Below are 19208 nucleotides of genomic sequence, written 5' to 3'. Positions count from 1 at the left end.
GGCTGACTTGCAGCATTTTCTTACAAAAAATAACTTTGCTGGCTTCATTGTGAAAAATCCATTGATGCAGGTTAAACCGTCAAAAAACAAACTGCCTGCAGATAACGATTGTGGTGTCATTACTTTTAAACTTAAACCTGTGCAAATATATATATATTAAAAAACATGTTCATAAAAAAAGTTCAATGCATTTTTAATGTCATGTAGTATAGGTAATTATAGCACCTGCCATTAAAATGCATTGAATTGTTTAATATATATATATATATATATATATATATATATATACACACACAAATTATAGAAAGATTTTTACAAATACACAAATATTTTTAAATAGCACATTTTATTAATTCAGTGCATTTGAAAAAAATGGTAGTATTAGCACCTACAATTGGTCACTACTAATCAACTGTACAGAACTGGAAGCGGGAGGGTCAGCTCTAGAGGCCAATCAGGAGTTCTACATGCACATGTGCTTACAGGAAACATGCTGATGAGAATAGATGAAATAGTATAATAGGTGTGCTGCTGTTCTTTAATTGTGTAATCACAAAATGTGGGAGGAATTAACTTGACTGACCTGATGGCATTGCATACAGAAAAGCTGTAGTTCTTTTTATAGATAACTAGATATCTGAATGTGATAAGGTTAATGTACCTTATATAAGGTATACTCTGGAATCTTCCTCATTCTATTTGGCTTGTCCCTACTTTCTGCTCATATAAAACCCATCTTTTCAAACTTGCCTACCCATCATCTTCTGTTTCTTAATCCCTTACTACTTCCCACCAACCCATATCCCCCCTCCTATTGGGAGATATTTACCCCACCTCCTAGATTGTAAGCTCTTTGGGGCAGGGTCCTTTCCTCCTTCTGTACCACTGTCTGTATCTGTCTGTTATTTGCAACCCTTATTTGATGTACAGCACTGCGTAATATGTTGGCACCACTATATAAATCCTGTTTATTATTATTATTTGACATAAAACTTGACAGCCTTCACCATTCTACTGTTAATAGTACTGCACGTCAGTGCAAGTCTGTGGGTCAGATCTGACCTGATTGAATACATCAGACACTACAAGGGTGACTGAGCTCATTTCAACATTAAAGCAAAAGTATGGAGATTGCCATTGCTGACCTTTCCGTCTGTAAAACCTAATTGTTTAGCTTTCATGCCAATCCTGTGATTTCAGTACCTTTTTGGGACAAGTATGCAGGAGTTCTTTTTAGCTAGTGAAATAAGATGATTATGTTACTTAGTTAAAAAAAACAATTTTGAAAAAAAAGTACAAAAACGATTGTTTTTATTCACCTTTTCTATCACCCATTCCTCTGATTCACAACACGTCCAGGTGTGTTGGATATTCTACTGTGCACCCCCAGCTGGCCCTAACTTTTCTAAAGAATACATTAGTGCTATAGAGGGTCAAAAGCCAAAGCACACCTGACGTTTTCAAGTCAGGCATGTAAAGATCCTACCAAAAATAATATCTATACATATCCTTACATGTTATATAGCCTAATCACATGCATTTTCTTTCAAAAGGAGCAGTCAATGCATTCCTTATAAATATTTAGTAGTAATATGCAGTAGCTGAAATTCTTGTTCTCCCAACAGACAAATGGACCTCCAGGCATAAGCTGGTCCATAATTTTATTATTTTTCATTATTTAAAAAGAATACCATAACAGTCAATCAAAAAATACATTGCATGATGTTAGCCAAGTACTATAAAAAGTACTAATGTGGACAAAATATAAAAGTGAGAATTCAAGAATCTTGCAGGTAATATTAAAATCACCTAGACACAAAAAGAGGTATTTAAGCCTCTCTTTCCCACCTGTTTTATTTGTGCTAAATGCAGAATCAAAGAATTTTTAAAGCACATAGTAAAGAACTATCCCTATAATCTAATATATGAAATTTTTCACATGTGCTGTTTTAAGGCTGTGAGGTGCATTTTTGAAAAACTCTACTTGCTGCATGCAATGTGTGTTACATTATAGTCAATATAAATACACTGAAAGCATTGAAAAAACACTTTATGCGTTTAAAAAGTACAGGAAGTCATATGTCTGCATTTTCATTATCTTCCAGCATAAAAAACAAAAGTTAAACACACACAATACAAGTATAATATATTGCAACAGTTGTGCTACGAATGCATTACACGTTTTAATGAATATCAAGTGCGTTTGAACAGGTGCGTTTGAAAAGGTTCTAAAATTTCCATTAGGAAGCACAAAAGCTGCCATTGCTGGTTAACTTCTAAAGATGCTTGTAGACTTTCTTTAATTCTGTCAGAAACCCAAAACATACTGCACATGGTTCACTAAAGTGTCTGAATTCATTATCTGTGTTTGTTGCAGATCAGCGACTTTGAATCAGTAAGTTGAGGCCTCAGGATGACAGCAAGTCAACTAACAGGAGCTCAAAACCACAAAGTTTTATAAAAATTAAACTTAATCAAAGGAGCTCACAATCTAATGTCCCTACCATAATCATATGTCATTATTACAATCTAAGGTCAATTTTAGGGGGAAGCCAAAATAACCTAATTGCATGTTTTTGGAACGTAGGAGGAAATCCATGCAAACATGGGGAGAACCTGCAAACTCCATGCAAATAGTGTCCTGGCTGAGCTTGGAACCAGGGACCTAGCGATGCAAAGGCCAGAGTGCTAACCACAGAGCCATCATGATGCCAATTTTTTTTTCCCAATTGGATTTCACAAAACAGTCAGTTGCACCAAAGGTAGGGTACTTAACCAACAGGCAAAGGGAAAAGCACCACCCAGAGCCATAGGAATTTTCAGAAGTGGTCATAGGAACTGAATATCTTCCCTTTATTGCTATAGACTTTTTGGATCCCCATGAAGGACAGGTATAGTATATGGCTAGAGGTTTTGGACACCTGGCCAAAACCATGGAAATTAGTATGGAATTGACCCCGTGCTCCTTTTTATAGCAATAATTATAGCAATAAAAGCCTTGACACACTTTTGGCCAATATTGTGTATCTTGTATTGTACTGTGTTAATATATATACCCAATAAGGAGCACTGCATTGGAGAAGGAATGGAGGGTGGGGATTATTGTTAGATACTAGGTTGGATTTGGGTAAAGTAGCAGATTGAAGAAAATATATTCACCAGCACATTTTATAGTTCATTGTCACATCACTAGTTGTGTCACAGATGAGTTTCTGTTCAACACAATCATGGGAGGGCAAAAAAAAAAAGAGCTGCAGATCTGTCCAAAGCAGATTTACTTAAATTGAGGGATTATTTCAAGGGTTAGGTGTCAGGATGAGTCAAACCCAGAGTGTTAGGTTAGTTATTTGTAATAACAATAAAAAATAAATCTATTGTTGATTATAAAGGGATGGGTTATCTGTTAGAAAATTGTTGGACTGGCGATAAGGGTGCACTTATTTTTTCACTTGTTTCCAGCAATTCTCATTAACAAACATCAGGTTTCTATACTTTATATTCTGCATTTTCTGGTCTGCCTGGAATGTAAAAAAACACAACAAAGTTTCTGCAAACTTTTGATTGAACAAGTACATATAATTATTTATGCAACATGTCATGAACTTTGAGTCACCTGCTAAAAATACCCATCAGCTATTTTGTGTGATCCTGACGGTGGGATGAATGGGACACCTCAGAAGCCTATAAAGCAAATACTCTCCAGGTCACAGCTGCCTGAGGCTTGTTAATACTTTGCAGGAGCCAAAAAATGTGAATTATGTCTTTTATGTTTCTAAGGTGCAGGTTACCAAGCAGCGCCATGTTCCGTTCCATGTATTTAAGTTACTACGCTCTGTTTATCATGTCATTATTGTTATTATTACTAATATTATTATTATTATTATTATTATTATTAATAATAATATTAAACCGGATTTATTTAGTGCCAACATTATATGCAGTGCTATACAATAAAAAGGTGTTGCAGACAGACACAGACAGTCGCACAGGAGGAGGAGAGGACCCAGCCCCGAAGAGCTTACAATCTAGGAGGTGGGGAACGTAACACACATCAGCATAGCATGCAAAAGTGTGATGATAGAAGGTACATAAACTGTGGGGAGACCAGGTGTATGCCCAAGGCCTGGTGTATCTGGAACTGATTTACTAAAAAGACAATTTCAGAAATATTTCAGTAACAGATATAAGATGAAAAGCTATTGACATACAATAGCAATCTAGGTTGGAAAACAGCCTTTCACAAGTCACAAGTCTCTGCTTTGTTTCTCATACAAACAAGAAGCCTCTATACCTGCTTGGAATTGCTTAGTGAGTTTCAAAATTTAGTTACTTTTAATTCTGACGTGCTATTTTTAACTAGAATCACTGAGCTGGATAAATTTTACAAATTAAAAAGCAAGTGTAAAGTCAGAATCTAAAGGATAATCAAATTCAACCAGCTACATCACATAATGCAGCTTATCAATGGTGGCTGCTTTAGTTTTTGTTTTCAAGAACAGAAAATATTAGTTGATCTTGCTATAACTGCAATGTCGTGTTCACTTTGTGCAAGATAAACAGAAGAACAAAAAATGTTTTGTTTACAAACTATCTTTTGTACCCTTGTCCCCTCTATCCGCATGTAATGGAGATGAAGGGGGGAGGATGTGTTGGTAGTCCAAAGCACAGCCCTGTCATGACTATGGTTCTCTCCATGGATACAGTGAAGAAGTGAGCATAGCCATCAAGGTAATTGTGATTACCAGGTGAAAAAAAAAATGTTCCGTGCAGATACATTAATAATGGCAAATCAATTACTAAATCCACCGGACCCGGATGGACAGCAGAAGATGACAGCTGTGTCAACAGAGGGATGAGGGATAGCCGAGACCATGCAAAAGGGTACACTAGGAGGTTTGTCTATAACAAAGTACATGCATGCTACACAATATGTCAAGATCTCCAGAAAAAACAATGTAATTTTTCCTTAGAAGAAGAACTCCATTACAACTTCATTAAAAATTATTAATATAAAACAAACAAAAAGTTAACTTTGTATTTTGATCTATAGCTACTGAAATTTAAAACCATCACAAAATGTCAATGCCATATGGCAACCAGGAGATGTTTTGTTGGAATATGGAAAACACCCAGAATGTAATTTCCTTATTACGTCCTGAGAAAACTTTGAATGTTGTTACTATTATTTATTTTTACAGCACCCTCATCTTCTGCATTTTCTAACAAAAATCCTCCAAGTGGTTATTGTGGACTACAAAATGGTTAGTCTCTTGTAAAGAAGTAAGATTAGGAATGGTTGAGTAGTAAAAAAAAAAAAAAAAAAAAAAAAAAAAAAGATACAGGGCAGGAATTAATGGCAGATAAAAAGGTATTTTTCCTCTACTGGCAGGTTCTTTAAAGGGATAATGCATGGTGATATGTGTTGTGAATTTTTTTCCATTTAGCCTTGATATACAGGTGCCTGCCATTACCTTAATTTGCATTTGTGTGCCTCTCTAATACCAGTTTTACATTGTGACCCCTGATTTTAAGGAGATTCTCCATTTTAATGACTTAAGTGATTGCTGTTAGGCATGGCTTTAAATGTTAAAATGGCTGCAAGGCCTAAAAAAGATGTAGCAAAATTAATAAAATGACTACAGACACCCGGAATTGTAATATAAATTTCCACAAAATACTAAATAAGAAACAAATAACAGCTCCGTAGCTGATATAAAGAATGATTTATTTGTAGATATCAGTTATAACACTGATTTTTGTTTTTACAGTTGACATAAAAATCATAATTTTACAACAAGCAATAAAACCGCATGTGAAAGTCATTACTGACATTACAGAGTGGGCTTGGAGTGTCTATTTCCACTGTATATTGTGTAAGAAATAACTTTGAGCAACTGTGATTTTTTCCTGAATAAATAAACCCAGCAGGTGATCATTTTTAGAAGCCTGGTGGGCATTATGATTACAAGTTGGGAAAATACCTTTGCAGAAGCCATAGATTGAGGCTGCTATTTTCGGACTCCTGGGCTACAGAAGTGTTGAACAATGGCTTTGCCCAAAGTTAGAAAGAGGACTTCCAACTTTAGGGACCCAGAACCAGCCCATGGTCGAAATGACCAGAAGCAGCTTCAGCCTTAGCATTCTTCACAGGTATTCTTCCTATGACACTAGGTAATAACATTATTTTGCCTTTCTTTTTGTCCTTGGTTTATCTTTAGTGATATGCTATAATTCTTCATTGACCTGTAGTGGAAGGTTAGCCAACAGTGAGAAGTCCATTTTACATGATCATCCACAGACAATACACCTTGTAAGCTCCACAGCAAATGACACTGCATGACACATCTTCCAATGTTTCTGATCTCAAGCAGGCTTTTAACTTTGGGTCAGAAACAGATTTGGGTAAAAGCGTAAACCTTCCACAGAATCGTCCCGGCAGAGGTGTCCCATGTTCTCTGCAAGCAGAAGTCTGCAAAAAAACAAAGAAAACAGTATGGTAAGATAGTGATCAAGGTCACTGACTTCACACTTTGGGGCACAATTCATCCCGCTGTAACCAACACCAGGGCACTTCTCCAATAGACACCAAAAATAGGGGACTGTAACCTCCAACTGACACCAATAATGAGGCAATTCCTCCATTGATACCAGAAATGAGGAAATCTGCCTTCAACAAATGCCAATAATGAGGTGCAATTCCTCCCAATTACATCAATTACGTGGCCATTCCTCCAATAGGGAGACAAAATTCCTCCCAGTGACATCAATGGTGGGGCAACATTGCTCCATTTGACCATCCCACAGGCACAAATGATGGGGAATTTTTCCTCAAAAGACTACAACCAATGGGGCACAATTCTTTCAACTGATAATGGCAAAGCACAATTTACTGACATCAGATTTAGGACACAATTCCTTCTATGACACTACTGATACAGAGGATAAGAAATGACTACACATTTCTCTAACCACAAATTTTTTTTACTACCTCTAATACCTGGGCTTTAAGGATAGCTTCCCCCCCCCGCCACAGTCTGTCATCTCTAAGGTCTAAAGATCAATCACCTGACCCTTTGTTTGAAAACTGGGAACACTCCTACTGTATATTGTATGGTTTGTCTACTTTTGTCAGACTTCAGAACTATTTCTTGCACTAATAAAAGTATGTTTTTGTATCCAAATACATTGCTTTTGCCCTCCAGTTCTGGCAGGAGGAGGGAAAATCTACCTGGTAAAGACACAATCAACAAAGAAAACTCTACTTCCAACCCAAGTTATGAGGAGGTTAAACAAATATAAATACCTTTCTTTGGCAAGCAGAACAGACATTCCAACAATCTTGGCAAATTCTTCAGAGGTTAATGATCCTCTTTCAGACACCTAATAAAAAATTGTAATTCCATAAGATACCTTGAAATGTTCAGTTGTTAAATTTAACAAGTAGATTAAATGTAAACTTTAGAAAGATATAAAAAAATATTGTAGCTCTGTATTTGTTATTGGTACATCATTAGATATCATGATAGCAGGGGAAAGCAGAGTGCTGAGGTTATTAGTGCTGCTTCTCCATTACAGCTTGGGGACAGGAACAAGACTGAGATTTATTACTTTACTGCAACAGAGAAAATTCGGAACTCCTGCCTGAACTCCACAGGTCTGTGCTGTGTAGTAGAATTTACACATTACAAAACCTATAATGAATGTGAATATAAATACAAGCTATTTAGCAAGTAAAATAAATCTGTACTTTTATGTCCTCTCATTTGTATTTCAAATTTTTTTTTTATGATTGCCTGTTACCAATTGGAGTTTATATAATAAAGAATCCCAAGTGGCTCTTAATTCAGCTGTCCCAGAAGCATCCAAAAAAAACAAAGAGCCCTTAGAGCATACAGTATCTCTATTTAGCAAAGGGCCTGAAACCTGTCTGCTTTACCCAAACCATCCACTAGGGCAGGGAGTTATACAGAAGGTGGGGCATAGGTGAAAAGGTAAAAAATGGCCAGATAGGACAGGTGTTCGGCTGTCATACCGTTTCTAATGCAGAAGCAACCATTTCCTCTTCGTTGTGAGACTGATGTTCAATTACCATGACACCACTATCAAAAATACGCAGCCTGTAAACAGAATGAAATCAAATTAGGTTACCTACACAATTTACTCAATGGGCTGCCTCATGGGATGATAGGAATGGGTGGCAAGGAAAGAACAGCCTATCATTCATAGGCGCAATGAATGAATGCCATGACAATATATTCGCTAACAGCTAACTAACTGCTGGCTGTTCAGCATGAAGTTCAGCATTAGCATAGCATAGGAATCAATATTAGTTTATGTGATATTATGGATAAAAAGAAATTTGACTGTAGGAGATGCTTGAAAATTTCATACAATTAATCTTCCTTGTAACATTGAAAGGAAAAGAGTCAAAGAATGGGAAGCTCGAGGCACAGGCTAAAAACAAATGGCATAGTATAAAGACAGGAGGAAATGGCAAGTTTCTTACCGCACAGGAAGCTTTAGAGACTCAAACATTTTGCAGGCGTTTACTAGATCCTCTGGAGACAGCAACTGCAAGATAGCAACACACATTACATACTTGTCTATTAGACTTCTCCTTCTGTTTCAGGTCAGGTATTCAGGACCTGCCAGTGTCAAAGAAAGAAGACCCAGGAAATTATATGACCGGACTGAAGACCCACAGTATGCAAAAAACTAAAAAAACAAAAAACAAAAGGAGAAAGACAGCAAAGACAGCAGACAAATATCCCTATATATGAAAGTGTATCCTCTGCAGCCTTGGAGAGCTTTAAAAAATTAGGTCGCTCGTTCTTTCCCCCACCCCCCTCCATAGAGCAGAATAGCGCTGTATGTACAGCACTCATGCATGTATGCATTGTGCAGTCTTTTGTCGTTTTGTTTTAATGGAGAGTATAAATTTAATGGAGAGTATAAATAAACAATATAAAATACATTTATATGAAAAACAATGTACCGCTTTTGTCATAAAAATACAGACAGAATTAGAACGCCGGGGGGGTTAATATAACTACAATGGCCAGTCTCTGTCATGCCTACCTCCATGCCCCTGGCTCTGTTAACTAGACAGTATACTTCTGTAAGAGACATTATACCACCTCGTTCCTGGAAGAGAAATACAAATTAGGATAGCATGCAGCTTTTTAAAATATAAGAAACAGTGATCAGTCAATACAAAAATGAATAACTAAGCATTAAAGCAAACATGTAATAGATTGCAGTTTAACTGTCCTGACATGGGATGGATGAAAATGTTTTCCCTATTAAGACCTGTATATTTTTTTCCTGAAAGCCAGTGTCTTTAACTTCCTCTGCACTGAAATGAAATCACTAGTAACTACATTATCAGCTTAGGGTCCCAACACTGCTCGTCCATAGATATACAGTACAGTGAGTGTTGTCACATTTTTACTGCTTATATCACCTTTGCCTAATGTATCTCGCTTATTACCAGGTACCAGTGTAAAGAGATCAAAAGTATTTCCTCCTTTCCACCTGTCAGTGGTTTTTAAGTTTGGACAATCAGTATAAGTGAATGAACACATGTCAATTTACATATCTAACCTCTAATGGGTTCTGTAGCATTGTGGCCAGCTGCTTTGCCAGTTGCATGTGGTAATGAGTACCAGATCCATGAGTTTCTCGGGTCACTGGATTAGCAATACCCATGCTCAGGAGGTAGGATTTAAACCGAATAGTCTAAAAGACAAAAAGAAAACAGATTATTATTCAATTATCATATAGCTAGAATGAAAAGCAAAGAAAGCACAGAGAGGCCCAAAACTGTTCTCTTCCTGATCTTTTTAGTAGCACTCTGAACCTCTGCTACTGACAGATCAAGAAAATTCTGAGCCTGGTTGTTCCAGACAGGCGATTTAAAGGGCCTGATATATTAAAGTTTTCCAAGGCTGGAGAGGATACACTTTCATCAGTGAACCTGGGTGATCCAGCAAACCTGAAATAGATCTGATCCAGGATTGAAAACATTTGCTAACAAATAGCAAATAGTTCTTAAGAAATTTATTCCAGGTTTGCTGGGCCACCCAGCTTCATTGATGAAAGTCTATTCTCTCCAGCCTTGGAGAGCTTTAACAAATCAGGGCCAAAGTTCTGAAGTCAGAGAAGGCCAAGCAGCTAGCATTATGAAGTTATGAGCAATGACAGAATACATAATTCTTTAATTACATGTTCTCTTTCATTAAATTACCAGAAGATGTATTAGGATGTATTCATTCTACCAGGCACCAGTTTTAGCTAGGATTTTATTTTTGGCCGGCCTGACACTAATAAAAGAGTTTCTAGTGTACCTGTAAAAATATTTATTAATTGCATGATGGTTCAGTATATGATGCCCACGTTATTAGATGTATATGATGTCAAACAGTCTTTTAACTAAAAGAAAAACACAGATCACATAACATATAGGATATCTGGAAACATAACAGGTGCTATGTTATGTCAGACACAACCTTTATGTTTTCTATGGAAATGATCCATATAAAAATATTGTAATGTGATGTTTTTCTTCCCTGTTTTACCTGGCAACCCATGTGTGAACATAGTCTCATACCTCATCTTCTGTGATATCTCCTTGTTTGTCTTTGATTTTGTTAGCTATCGATTTGGACAGTTCCACCATTTCCTTGGCCTGTAAAAATAATGAAAACAACCATCTTTCACTGCTCTGCTGACAGGAAATGGCTGTGCTAGACTTGCATTCACATTAATGTTTCAGCATACCTTTTCCATCAGCTTGCTCAGATCCTCAAATGCCTGGGAAATAAAACAACAAAGCTTTAGTTAGTGGGATAATTTAATATGTAAAAGTATTCAAGCAATATGGCCCGTTAGAAAAATTATTGTCCTTAGTGCAACCATGCCTTATCATGCTGGACCATGGTATCTACAAGCTTGTAATGTGGCACAAAAAAAGGACATATTAGGCTAAATATAAAAAATGGAGGACATTGATCCTACTATTGTTTATTTTGTACAGGCAGAGCTGTAGGTAGCCCAGAGGTTAATAGCAGTAAATAAAGGGAACTATTTTGGTTTTGTGTACTATTATATAGTTTAAAACTTACATTTTTTTTTAAACTGGATCATTGAACAAAAAGTAGAAAATGTATCCACAAGGTATTGTATCCAATATGTACATGGATAGTGTGTCAAAAAAACTACAAACTGCAGAATTTTTGCATCACTGTTTTTCTAACACAAGACATGGAGACAGAAGCTTGTACATCTAAAAACCAAATGCACAAACACATGCAAGTAAAGTGACCTGGTTTATTTTCTCCATTATTTATGGAAAGACAAAGAATGAACAGATCAAACAACCAGTGACCAAACCAACATAATGGGTTGAACTCTAGTAGGGGTCATAGATTCAGAAAGAAAAAATAAATGTATCCTAACCCCACTAGAATCTCTTAAGCCTGGACAAAGATGATGCCACTGTCCAAACACGAGATCCAAGGGAATACCAGGTAGGCTCAAACTCGAGAGAAGACGATACTGTCTTCAGGTACTCACCCATTCACTGTGATCTCATTGGAAGTATTGTGACAATATATGCGCTTTGGTGCAACAGGCAGAGAAAGTTGAATTGTCGATTTTGTTGAAAGTGCTTTGAAAAATGCGTGATCAGGCAAGATGGTTATTTCAGAAAGGGACAGGCGATGTCCCTCCTGCAATATCCATTCTTACCTGCATGATCAGTGCCCAGTTGTCAAATTTTGCTAAGCTGGACATGTGCAACTCAGAGGTGTTTGTGAGGGAAACATGAAAATCCTGGTTTCCCTTGCACATGCCAGGAATAAACACGCCTGTTCTGTCCCGACATGGCCAATCAAGATCACTGAAGATCGTAATGAGGAAGAAGAAAAGAAGGAAGATGAAGGCGGCACATAAGTAGTGCGGGTTTAGTCCTGCTTTAGGTACAAACAAGTAAGTACCGTAAAACATTTTATTATCAAGGCTGAGCCACCTAGCCGGAGTATGCCAGTGTGATGTAGGGAAAGAAGAAGCTTCTGATTGAGATAAAAACAAACCAGCTTACCAGTAACAAGTCAAAATACAGTAAAAGCAAAGTTTTCTTTCTCACATGTACAACAATATGAATGCTTCTAGAACAACTGCACTGTGAAATATGGGTATTCTGTTTTATTTGTTTTTCTTTTTTACACATATTACATTACTTTAAAACAGGTAGGATACCTTTATAGGCAATAATGAGTTGCACAGGACATTGCAAAAAGTGAATCCCTCTATCGCTGTATGTCGGTTCTCCTTGCATCTTCAGCAGGTGGTCTTCCAGGAAAGTAACTAATGTGCATGGGGTGCAAAAAAGTAATCACAGACCACTAGAAACATCTTTTGTTATAAAGAAGGCTGCCTGACAGTATGTTTAAGTTACATGGTATTACATTTATTCCAGAGAGCTGGAGAACGGAACTCAGGACTCCCCAGTTTTTTATATTTTCATGCTGGAAACAGTGTTCCAGAGATAAAAGTAATTAGAAAACTTTGGAGTTTGCACATTCAGGAAGAATTAGTGCTGAATAAAAAGAAGGCGTTATCCAGGTAGTTCATGTTCCTTGTCTATGTAAAAATTGCAAATGTATATTTTTGACAGAAGCTTCCCTGAAAAAAAATAAAAAGCCCTAAGCAATTTGTCAGAATCAAGATGGATCAGATGCTTCCCAAGACTAATTAGCAACATGCTACAACTCATCGCTGAAGATAGAGAAGTGAGGACAAAAGGGAACAGGCACACACCTAACAGGAACTTCCTCACATAAACATAATACTGCAGCACTGTAGCCTTATCAGCAGCCAGCAGCAGATGCAGGAAGCTGCAAGAGCCCTTTATATCAGCTCATTAATTACAGCTCAGCCACACATTAGTACTAACATGGCTAGATGTGTTTCCACTTATCCACTTAACAAGTAGCTCACTGTGATTTTTATGCTTATCAACATATTATGAATAAACAGTGGGCATAAAATGAAGGTGCAAAAATAGGAACAAAACAAGCAGAAAAATGGGTGGAAAAACTGAAAACATCCTCTAAACACACCATACAGACAAAGCTTTGTGCTCAGGCCTCCAAGTGAATGTGTTCAGATGTTTTCAGTGAACAGTATTGTTAATGCACACAATTACAGTGTTCTCCCCAGCCCCTTTTAGCTGGGTGCACCAGCCGGCACTTATCTGTAACAACCCGGCTGTTTTAGGGTGCTTGCTTTTGGGTCACAATACAGGGGCTGCCACCCACCTACAATTTCATCTCACCGGCCTAAAAAACTTTCTGGGTTCAACACTGAATTACATATATTTGATTAATGACTTTGATGTGCACTTCCAAGCTTGTGGAAACACATTGGGGAAAACCATTTTCAGTATCAACATCACTTTGCACCTCACAAAACCAGCTCCTTCAGGAGATAGTTTAATTAAATATGTGGAGGAATTTGAACCCTACTGAACACCTGATGGGATGGAATGTAAAGCCTATTCAGAGTCAGGTCTTCCTGTCTAACATCAGTACTAACCTTATAAATGGGCACACATTCCCAACGACATGTGGGAAAAACTACACAAATATATGGAGGCTTTGCTCCATGCATAATTCTTATAGAAAAACTGCCTGCTCTCACTACCCCAATAGATGTATGTCTGTTTTAGATTCGCCTAGATTGTGCTTTTAACTAATGCACAGGACCTATTTTAGGATTTTTATTGAAGTTTAACAAACTCAGTTTTCTTACCTGCCAAAAATAAAAAATAAGAATCCGTCATTTAGGCAAAAAAATGTTAATCCTTTAAAAGAAAAAAGATGTTTTGGGTTCCTCCACAGTTCAGGTGCTGCCAAAAACAGCAGGTGATCTTGGATTAGAGGATACAAATACCATGCTCATCAGCTTCAACAGACGGAGGTTACACCACTCCTAGCAATCATCAGCCAGTGGGAATGATTCCCATGGTGTACCCCAACTTCAGGGCTCAAGGTTTCTTAAAGTACTGTATGCATTCTCATTGGCTTATGATTGTTAGGGCTTATGCTCCCTGTTGTAAAATCCCTTACCATGGTAAGCTTCAGATATTACATTACACAGATGATGGTGGCACAAAATAGGAGAAAAGACTGCAGCAAAATACAGGATGTTACTAGACAGCAAAGAGTGGTAAGCTTGCATTTTATATATATTTTGGATAAACATTTCTGCCTGTGTTCTGTTAAGACAGGCACTCAATTTCCCTTAAAAAGATAATGATACTTTCAAATACAGTACAATTATTCTATTTCCTTGAAAGTTACTCACTTGTCCCCTCCAAGGAATTGTACCAAATCCCACCAGATGTGACCCAAACAGTGGCTCCTGTAAAGTAAAGCCCTATAGACTTCAATGGAGTGGGTAGCCAGGCTCACCTACCTTTACCATGAAAGTCGTCAAGGCTTTACGGCGCAAATGCTGCTGGATGTGGACAATGAATTGGAACCATAGCCACTGGGAAAGGTTAGGTTAAGTTAGGGGGAGGAGGGAACTTTCAAAAGTGCAGTTATTCATTAAAGGTCAATGTTATATAGACATAAAGTGCATACTGGAAATGCAAGTAGGCAAGGAAACTTGGTTACACAGACTCCCTGTACAATGAAGCCCTGAGACTTTTCAGCTAGCTCACCGACAAGCAGCTTAAGCAGAATGTTATTACTTTTTCTATACAGTCTCTGTCCTTTTTACTGCCCTACAAATATGGCAAGTTAGATAACATATAGCAAAACGAATGGTTTGCATGGATTTTGAAATCCACAGATGTTACCCAGGAAAGTAAGTAAAAACTAATTTAACTATTTGAAAAAGTTAGGTCATAAACATAAGTTTTTGTTTCATGCATTTGTGAATACATAAAAAGCCATTTTCAAGCCAAGGCACCTCTGCAAAGTGTAGCCCCAATGCTAACCTATCTCAGCTCCTAACCTGGGAGATTTATATATGTCAGTGAATACATTGAGAGCAGGCATGACTTGGGTGTATAAGTATATATTCCCTATAATGTATAGTGATTAACCAGATGCCCAGACTAGCAGATGAAGACCATTCCCAGACTACTTCCTGTAGAAGAAGTAGTCTAGGATTAACAAGATGAATTGTATTTTAGTTTCACAATAAAAAAAATAGTTCAAAGCAGAAAGCCGAGATCTTGAGTGCTCCCAGACAGGAAAATCTAAAGGAAACTTCAGGAGGAAGGAAAAAAAATGCCTCCGTTTCACTGGACAGTCTCTGGTTTACATACAATACCTGGTAAACTGAATTTTTTGACACAGATGTTTAAGCATATCTAAACCCAAAATAAAAAAAAACTAATATATTGCAATTTACCAATCCTTTATTATGTTGGCCACATTAGTTTTCTTTGGAAAACTGGAACCACAGTGCTCAGCAGAGGACCAGCCATCTCTTAAAATGTTTTTAAGCTGGGTAGGAAGAAGCTGTAGGCAGGTGGTAGCCCCTGTATTGTGACCAAATTTCTTATTAACTACTCAAAAACAGCTAAATGGTTACTGAAAGTTCCGGATGGTGTGCCCGGCTAAAAGATGCTGCAGAGAACACCGTATTCAGAAACTTTGGATGATAGAAGCAAGCTTAATAGAGTGAGAAGGTTGACAGTGGTTGAAAAGGTAAGTATTAAGTCTTTCCTTTAGACGGGGCCCTTTTTATGCCAATTATTTGGTTTTAGTGAGACAATTACCTTATGAAGTGATATTGGGGTTAGAAACATAGAGTAACAGAAAAAGATCTAGCAGTCAATCAAGTCTTTTAATTTTTTTTTGTTTGTTTGTTTAAGAAGATGAAGAACTAAACATAAGCAAGGGGTTCATCATTACAGAAGGAACAGGGACCTACCTGCCTGTTCTCAATCGTTTCTTTAATGAACGGCTCAATGTATGATGGCAGGAATAAATAACTCCGGTGTACATGCATAGGAGTTACATCATCCTGGCCTGACCAATCAAGATGGCAGAACACAGACAAGGACCAGGTGAAGATGACAACACCTGATAAGAAGTGAAGACAGGGGAATGTAATTAAAAAATGGTGATCAGCCAGGTAGGTTTATTTTGTTGCAGAAGGGACTGCATCTGGTTCTGTTTATTTTCTTGCGTTAAGTATCACTTTTTAAAGAACTTCCTTCTGGTTTGTTTGAGGTTGTCTCTATGTTCATGATTTAAGGATTAAAAATGGTGCTCTCCTAAAGTCTATTCCCATCACTAACCAATAGAATTCACAAGTTTTTATCCCAATAAGTCATCAGCTCATTTGTGGCCATCTTTTAAACCCAACAATGTTTGAAAAATTTTCAATTATTTAAAAAAGGTACTAGACTATTTTATTCATGTCATGTGAAATAAAATATGGTACAAATTAAACATTTGAACACATGACCATATTCAACGTTTTTCATGTATGTATTTGTGTGGCATGAGCACTGACACTGTAAGATGGTCATTACTACTACCAATAAGATTTTACATGGTAAAGAGTCACCCATAGATAGGAGAAGCTTTGATTTTTATTTCCAGCAGCTGGTTAGTCAAATGCCACCTAAGGACTGGACCAGTCACAGTCTGAACCCTGAAAAGGGTTAACTTAACACTAACCTCGGAAATGTTTTTGTCAGTCTCCTTTCTTTTCTCTTCCAGCTTTCTCTCAATGCTAACAATCCCAGCAGCTTTTATTCTTCCAGCCTGCGTAGGAGAAAAAAAAGAGAGGAAGGAACATGAAACCATTCTTTAAAGAAAACAGAATTTTATGAAAGAAATAATTATGACTTACAGGATGTAAATATGTATTGACCAGCTGCCTAAGTATTGTTCATAGTATTGTAAACAGTACAGCAGCTTACAATGGAAACCCTAATGCTATTTGTAGGGGAAGATCAATGGAAAATAACAAAGTTTACAACAAAATACATGCATATTGCATTTGACCTAGAAATAATCCAGTTATTTATGTTTACTTATCCCTGGATTTATGTAAAATCACATATCATATATGTTACAGGATAAAAGTGGTAAAGAATCCTTAGGCCCTGCTCTAGATCCTGCAAAAATAAGTAAAATAAACAGCAGCAAACCAATAAAGTCACCTGATTGGTACATGCAGCACAATATATTTGCTTCCAGTCCTGCATTTCCCTATCCCAGTATCAATGATTCCATATAGGGAATTGCAAGAGGAAATCAAATTCAAGTACTTAAGCTAGTTGCATGTATTTCCTAAAATCTCAATATCGTAACTCTTTTATAAACAGAACTGTAGTCCTAAAACAAGGCAAGAATTTTATTTCCTTGAAATTTCCTATAAACTGTATACTGAGCTGCATATCTATACAATGCTGGCATTTCATGGAATAAATTATATAATTATTATTACTATCATCATGCACAGCAGTTATGTCATCCCACACCAGTCAATCAAGACGGTCACAGAACTTGCACCTAGAAAAAGAAGGTTTTGGCACTGACAATACAGCGCACGGACAATGCATTTGCTGGACTTATTTTCTCTTTGATATCTAGCTGCATTATTCCTAACTAAAATATCTGCTCAGAGTTTAGCTTCTTTATTTAATCAAAATCACATACTTCAAAGACTTTACAGATTAGGTGTGGCGACAACCAGCTAACATGTTTGTGCCTCTGCAAACAGTTTATTGTAGATCATTTATTATAGTTTCCCTAGGTCCTGTGGGTATAAAAATGAAATGACGAGTCACATGCAAGAGCCAACTATGTATATCCTCAGGGAATCCATTTCCAATGGAATCTAATCCATTTCCATCCAAAAACCTGTAAAACTGTAAGAGGTGCTTTACAGGTATGCTATGTGACAGTACATGGAAGAGAAATATAGGAATGTTATTGTGCGATACACAGATTCTAAACATGAAAACCACATGAGAAAGTTTACTAATATAGAAATCAGTGATTTGCTTTGGACAGCTTCCATTATTAATAGATGCTCTTTGTGATTACTACATGCTGCCACACAATAGAAACAAACAATATGAAAGATTTCATCACCTCTCTTGATGTTTTCAAGGTATTTACAGCGGTTAAAAAACAGCAATAATCTGTCAGGCAAGACAAGGTCATTAAGCTGTTCAAAGATTAGATCAGCCTTTCTCAACTTTTTTTGTAACGTTGGGGAACCCATGAAATAACTTTCAGGTCTTAGGGAACCCTTTCTATACTATATCCACAGCTCTCAGTACATTAGTGTGGTGGTTCTTGGGAAGAATGTCACCCTTACAGATAACCAAAAAAATGATTGGCGTCAATGGTAACTGACCTGAGAGGTGCACTTTGCTTATGGTTCAAGGAACCCCTAGCACTTTCTGGAGGAACCCTTGTCGAGAAACATTGGATTAGAGAAAATATGGGGAGATTTTTGCCTTTAGCTGGATTCTATCAGATTTCAGCAGACTTCTTGAGCCAGCTATCTTCAAGAGAAAAGTCTAGGCTGAATGTTGAGATCTGATTGTGTTCTTAAACAATTGGGCTGATTTATTAAGCTCTCCAAGGCTGGAGAGGATAAACTTTCATCAGTGAAGCTGGGTGATCCAGAAAACCTGGAATGGATTTACAGATGTGGATTTGCTAGCAAATGTTTTGAATCTCAGTCTAGATCTATTTCAGGTTTCCTGGATAACCCAGCTTCACTGATGAAAATGTATCTTCTCCAGCTTTGGAAAGCTTTAATAAATCAGGCCCAATGGGAGAGCATAGAAACACCATTAAGGGAGGGGAAGAAACTAACCACTTGGCCACCTGCCACCTGTACATGAACAACAAATTTCTTAACCAGCTCCAGACTTTTATTTCTTTTGTAACCAGTAATTCAGCAACACAACCGCTTTCATAGGAGGACTCTCTATAGGACTAGGACAAAACAAGCTCAGATTGCTTTTACTCACTAAATTTTAATGGCTCTGCAATGTGGTATTTAATATACTTTTGCAAGTAGACATATAACATGCACTGTTGAGCACACGGATGTCATGCTTCTATCTGGCCATATCTACATTGCATTTAGGTTGAACAGACAGACAAAATAATATACCCTGTTTCCCCGATGATAAGACACTGTCTTATTTTTTT

At 37.2% G+C, this 19208-nt stretch overlaps 1 protein-coding gene across 1 annotated transcript in view; it reads right to left on the bottom strand.

Moving 5' to 3' along the window:
• Positions 1–5704: 5704 nt before the first annotated feature.
• VPS36 (vacuolar protein sorting 36 homolog) overlaps positions 5705–19208 on the bottom strand; it is a 21744-nt gene continuing 8240 nt past the window's right edge. Inside the window, exons 6-14 of the mRNA XM_072403693.1 lie at positions 16707–16793; positions 10780–10812; positions 10610–10687; positions 9604–9738; positions 9079–9144; positions 8507–8571; positions 8033–8117; positions 7304–7380; positions 5705–6469 (exon numbers count right to left, since the gene is read on the bottom strand). Coding sequence (XP_072259794.1) covers positions 6376–6469; positions 7304–7380; positions 8033–8117; positions 8507–8571; positions 9079–9144; positions 9604–9738; positions 10610–10687; positions 10780–10812; positions 16707–16793 — 720 coding nt within the window. The 3' untranslated portion in view covers positions 5705–6375. The remainder of the gene's footprint in view (positions 6470–7303; positions 7381–8032; positions 8118–8506; positions 8572–9078; positions 9145–9603; positions 9739–10609; positions 10688–10779; positions 10813–16706; positions 16794–19208) is intronic.

The sequence above is a fragment of the Pyxicephalus adspersus genome, chromosome 1, assembly GCF_032062135.1.
Source record: "Pyxicephalus adspersus chromosome 1, UCB_Pads_2.0, whole genome shotgun sequence".
Taxonomy (NCBI): Eukaryota; Metazoa; Chordata; class Amphibia; order Anura; family Pyxicephalidae; genus Pyxicephalus; species Pyxicephalus adspersus.
The sequence above is the reverse complement of the archived record's forward strand: the minus strand, read 5'-3'. Positions and strand labels throughout refer to the sequence as shown.